The sequence below is a fragment of the Heterodontus francisci genome, chromosome 7, assembly GCF_036365525.1.
Source record: "Heterodontus francisci isolate sHetFra1 chromosome 7, sHetFra1.hap1, whole genome shotgun sequence".
In the NCBI taxonomy this organism is placed as follows: domain Eukaryota; kingdom Metazoa; phylum Chordata; class Chondrichthyes; order Heterodontiformes; family Heterodontidae; genus Heterodontus; species Heterodontus francisci.
In genome coordinates, this window is record NC_090377.1 from 72,287,663 (window position 1) to 72,293,662 (window position 6,000).

Consider the following 6,000-nt stretch of genomic DNA (forward strand, 5'->3'; position numbering starts at 1 on the left):
TAATAACAAAAATCCCTTTATTTTTCTGGTTAATGGGTGTATGTGTGTGAATGTGAAGGGCTAAAGTAAAAAGGGAACTTTAATATTTCAATCTGTGTGTTTATGCTTTATTTCATTACTGGTTAAGACTTGTTTGATAAAAAAGATAATTTTGTTGTTTATTAAAGAAACCTGGTTGGTGTGTTTTATTCTGCGATGAAAATAGAGTCTCTGATTGACCATATCAAGTGGTTAGCACCGCAGCCTCACAGCTCCAGCGACCCGGGTTCAATACTGGGTACTGCCTGTGCGGAGTTTGCAAGTTCTCCCTGTGACCGCATGGGTTTTCGCCGGGTGCTCTGGTTTCCTCCCACAGCCAAAGACTTGCAGGTTGATAGGTAAATTGGCCATTATAAATTGCCCCTAGTATAGGTAGGTGGTAGGGGAATTGTGGGGATGTGGTAGGAATATGGGATTAACGTAGGATTAGTATAAATGGGTGGTTGATGGTCGGCACAGACTCTGTGGGCCGAAGGGCCTGTTTCAGTGCTGTATCTCTAAATAAAAAATAAAATAAAATATCGGTAAGTGGGGAAAAAATTAAATATATGTTGTGACCAGTGGAGAAGTGGAACTAGGAAAAACAGTGGACTCCAATCGTCACAGTCCTAACAACAAGGGACATGCTACTAGTAAACTTGTTAAGAGGTGCAACCAACTCCAGGTTCAGGATTTCACTGGCTCAGACTGTAAGGAGTGGTGGGGGTGGTGATGGGAAGAGATCTATTGAGCCCACTCAAAATTGGAGACACCCCTGGTAAAGGTGTGACAGAAAATATAAAAATTCCTCATAGGGTTTTAAGTAGGATAATGTGTCTGCTGTGCTAATTGGACAGACAGGAGTAAGCCTGATGACGGAGCCTGAAGAATAAACTTCCCTACATCTCAATTAGAAAGGTGAGTTATATTTTTGTCAGTAACTGCACTGAAGTATGTTTGTTAATTAAGAAATCACATTGTGATTGTTGTAAGTAAACCTTGTTCAGTTGCTTCATGAAATCCACATTGCACCATTTTTAATTCAGAGCCTTGCATGAAGCAACTGTGCCCTAATGAATATTATTAATGAATATCCTAATTACACATTGAATGGAATGCATGTATCTTTTACCTACATCTTTTAAAAGCATTAACTGACTTTAAACTGCAGTTAACGCTCAGGGTTACTTGTTATGTTAGATAGTGTAACTATTGGTTTCAGCTATACTCAAACACAAATGTCTCAAGCAACTGATCCTAGTAATTAACTCAAAGCACAAAGTCAGAATCTTTCATGGGCTAATGTGTATTCCCTAATTCATACAAGTGATGGCAACTCAAAGTATACAAGCATACATGGCAGCAGAGAATGTAGCTTTTGAATCCAAGCATGTTTCCTGAATGTGACAAATTTTAAAATTACAAAGATTAAAGTTCAATTTCAAGTTGAGGTTGACGACTGGAAACTAAGTTACTTACTGTAAATTATCACTGTAGGTTTAATCATCCTGATAATACAGCATATGCAAAACAAAGGTTTCACTCCGAATATAGTTTCACTTTAATTAGGCGGTCTTCTAAAAAGCTAGTTTATTTCACTTACTGAGACTAGGTTCTCTTCAACAAAAGGAGTGAGCATGTGTGAACGAATGGTAACCATGATATCGCTGAAGTCTAATGCCACAATTGTGCCACTTTTGTTTTTGTCCTTTTGTGCAAACGCTTGCCTTGCATGCTCCAGCTGTAGCTCCTGGAAAATAGAATTTAAAAAACACAATAACTTTAAGGAATAGTTTCCCTGTAAAAACCAGATCCATCTCTATTTTTTGGCATCAAAACCACACAACCTCCAGAAGGACAATAACTGCAATAATAAACTGAAGACAATAAAATGATGACAAGTATTCATTCCTTTTTACTCCATCATCAGTAGAGATCACAGCAATTATAAATCAGCTGTCAATAAAACACTTTTAAAAGATAATCAGAGATACCTCCTACTTCTCTCATCCCACTGTTTTACAAATAGACAGAAGGGAGCAGCCAGGATAAAAAGTTTTTTTTAAGAACAGGAAAAGGCCAATTGTTCTATCTGATGAAAGGTCACTGACCTGAAACGTTAATTCCGCTTCTCTCTCCACAGATGCTGCCAGAACTGCTGAGTATTTCCAGCACTTTTTGGTTTTTATCCAGATTTCCAGCATCTGCAGTATTTTGCTTTTATTATTATACAATTGGTCTAACAAGTTCATTTCTTTTTAATAGACAACAGTCTGACATAACTGAATTCTCACACATATATACTTTCCCTCTCTAGCAATGCATCCAATGCTCTCAACCCCATTTATACAGTCTGCTTTTATGGCTTCCCAGTAACTTATTCCACAAATCTAGTGCATTTAAAAAGTTCCTTATAGCCTTGCTTCCTGCTCCAACTTTGCAACATGCATTCACTGATATTTCAGCCATTCACTATTGTGAACAATTTATCTAGATTAAAAACATTTCATGTCTGTGACCTTTTATCAGAACTATGAATTTATCTAGATTAACTTGGTCTACCTCACCATCACCTCTCTGGACTCCTCTACTGTTGCTACATTATCAGACTGCTTATCCAACAACCAGTACTGGATGAGCAGAAATTTCCTTCAATTAAATATTGGAAAGACTGAAGCCATTGTTTTCAGTCTCTGCTCCAAACTCCATTCCCTAGCTACCAGCTCCATCCCTCTCCCTTCCAAGTTTGAGACTAAACCACAGCTGGAACCTGTCATAGCCGCTAAGCGCACTGCACTGATGAACTACAAGAATGCCCCCAGCGGGTTAACATCCGTAGCACTTAAAGTAGCCAGAAGCGCTGCACAAAGAACAGCCAGGCGCTGTGAAAATGACTACTGGCAACACCTATGCAGTTGAATTCAGCTGGCTTCCGACACCGGAAACATCAGAGGAATGTATGATGGCATAAAGAGAGCTTTTGGGCCAACCATCAAGATTGCCCCCCTCAAGACTAAACCAGGGGAAACGATCACTGACCAACACAAACAAATGGTCAGCTGGGTGGAGCACTACCTAGAACTGCACTCCAGGGAGAATGTTGTGACTGATACTGCCCTCAATGCAGCCCAATCTCTGCCAGTCATGGATGAGCTGGATGAACAGCCAACAAAATCGGAACTCAGTAATGCCATTGATTCTCTAGCCAGCGGAAAAGCCCCTGGAAAGGACGGCATTACCCCTGAAATAATCAAGAGAGCCAAGCCTGCTATACTCTCAGCACTCCATGAACTGCTTTGCCTGTGCTGGGATGAGGGAGCAGTACCGCAGGACATGTGCAATGCCAATATCACCCTCTATAAGAACAAGCATGACCACGGTGACTGCAACAACTACCGTGGAATCTCCCTGCTCAGCAGAGTGGGGAAAGTCTTCGCTCAAGTCATTTTAAACAGACTCCAGAAGCTAGCTGAGCGTGTCTACCCTGAGGCACAGTGCGGCTTTCGAGCAGAGAGATCCACCATTGACATGCTGTTCTCCCTTTGCCAGCTACAGGAGAAATGCCGCGAACAACAGATGCCCCTCTATGTTGCTTTCATAGATCTCACCAAAGCCTTTGACCTCATCAGCAGACGTGGTCCCTTCAGACTACTAGCAAAGATCGGATGTCCACCAAAGCTACTAAGTATCATCACCTTATTCCATGACAATATGAAAGGCACAATTCAGCCTCATCAGACCCCTTTCCTGTCCTGAGTGGCGTGAAACAGGGCTGTGTTCTCGTACCTACACTGTTTGGAATCTTCTTCTGACTGCCACTCTCACATGCGTTCAAGTCTTCAGAAGAAGGAATTTTCCTCCACACAAGATCAGATGGCAGGTTGTTCAACCTTGCCCATCTTAGAGTGAAGACCAAAGTACGGAAAGTCCTCATCAGGGAACTCCTCTTTGCTGACGATGCTGCATTAACATCCCACACAGAAGAGTGTCAGCAGAGACTCATCGATAGGATTGCGGCTGCCTGCAACGAATTTGGCCTAAGCATCAGCCTCAAGAAAACGAACATCATGGGAAAGGACGTCAGAAATGCTCCATCCATCAATATCGGCGACCACGCTCTGGAAGTGGTTCAAGAGTTCACCTACCCTGAGGTAGTGCGGCAGGTCTGAGAGCACAACTAGTTTAACTGACCAAAGAAGCTTCACAATTGCGAAGTCTCTGCTTTTGATATATCATCTTTCTGTGATGATCTAGCACAGGGTTGTCCAACCTTTCAGCATGAAGGGCCACATTACAATTTTTGTCTTACATGGGGGGCCGGTGAGACAATTTCGGAAAGATAAAGGCATTAAAAATTTGTCTTACTATCAAAACAGCAAATGTGCATTTTGTGAGGAAGCTTTAAATGAGAATAATAATATATTGACTTACTTTCTCATCACTATGTTGGATGCTGATTTAGAGAGATGCCTCGCATTTTTTTGCTTGCACAAGTAGTCAATGTTTGTCCACACACTTGTAGCGATGCAGACTATTCCAGACAGATGTCGAACTGTACCCTGCCCCACCGCCTCAGCACCTCCCCCCCACCCCGATCTCGGCCACCATCCCTCCTCTCTCTCCCTCTCTCGGCACACCCCCCCCCCCGCTCTCTCTCCCTCCCTCGGCCTCCCTCTCTCTCTCTTTCTCTGTCCCTCCCTCCCCCTTCCCCTCTCTTCCTCCCCACCCCCCTCTCTCTCCCTTGGCCCCCTTCCATCTCTCTCTCGGTCCCCGACCCCCCTCTCTCTCTGCCCCCCCCCCCCCCCCCTCTCTCTCTCGGCCCCCCCTTCTCTCTCTCTCTCTCTCTCTCTCGCTCGGCCACCCCTCTCTCATCTCTCTCTCTCGGCCCCCCCCCTCTCTCTCTCACTCTCTCGTCGCTCGGGCCCCCCCCCCCTCTCTCTCTCTCTCTCTCTCTCTCTCTCATCGCTCGGCCCCCCCTCTCTCTCCCTCGCTCGGCCCCCCCTCTCTCTCCCTCGCTCGGCCCCCCCTCTCTCTCCCTCGCTCGGGCCCCCCCTCTCTCTCCCTCGCTCGGCCCCCCCTCTCTCCTCCGCTCGGCCCCCCCTCTCTCTCCGCTCTCTCGCTGTCGCCCCCCACTCTCTCCCTCTCTCGCTCGGCCCCCCCACTCTCTCCCTCTCTCGCTCGGCCCCCACTCTCTCCCTCTCTCGCTCGGACCCCCCCACTCTCTCCCTCCTCGCTCGGCCCCCCCACCTCTCTCTCTCTCGCTCGGCCCCCCCACTCTCTCTCTCTCTCGCTCGGCCCCCCCACTCTCTCTCTCTCTCGCTCGGCCCCCCCACTCTCTCTCTCTCTCGCTCGGCCCCCCCACTCTCTCTCTTCTCTCGCTCGGCCCCCCCCACTCTCTCTCTCTCTCGCTCGGCCCCCCACTCTCTCTCTCTCTCGCTCGGACCCCCCACTCTCTCTCTCTCTCGCTCGGGCCCCCCCACTCTCTCTCTCTCTCTCTCACCCCCCCACTCTCTCTCTCTCTCTCTCAGCCCCCTCTCTCTCTCTCTCTCTCAGCCCCCTCTCTCTCTCTCTCTCTCTCTCTCTCTCAGCCCCCCTCTCTCTCTCTCTCTCTCAGCCCCCTCTCTCTCTCTCTCTCTCTCAGCCCCCCTCTCTCATCTCTCTCTCTCTCAGCCCCCTCTCTCTCTCTCTCTCTCTCAGCCCCTCCTCTCTCTCTCTCAGCCCCCCTCTCTCTCTCTCTCATCTCAGCCCCCTCATCTCTCTCTCTCTCTCTCTCAGCCCCCCTCTCTCTCTCCCCTCTCTCTCTCAGCCCCCTCTCTTCTCTCTCTCAGCCCCCTCTCTCTCTCTCTCTCCTCTCAGCCCCCTCTCTCTCTCTCTCTCTCTCTCAGCCCCCTCTCTCTCTCTCTCTCTCTCTCAGCCCCCTCTCTCTCTCTCTCTCTTCTCAGCACCCCCTCTCTCTCTCTCTCTCTCTCCTCAGCCCCCTCA

At 47.4% G+C, this 6,000-nt stretch overlaps 1 protein-coding gene across 2 annotated transcripts in view; it reads right to left on the reverse strand.

Moving 5' to 3' along the window:
* Positions 1-6,000, reverse strand: part of LOC137372053 (electrogenic aspartate/glutamate antiporter SLC25A12, mitochondrial-like) — a 168,510-nt gene that overhangs the window by 115,743 nt on the left and 46,767 nt on the right. For both annotated transcript variants that reach the window (XM_068035406.1, XM_068035405.1), the window contains exon 6: positions 1,622-1,768. In XM_068035406.1, the coding sequence (XP_067891507.1) occupies positions 1,622-1,768 (147 nt within the window). The remainder of the gene's footprint in view (positions 1-1,621; positions 1,769-6,000) is intronic.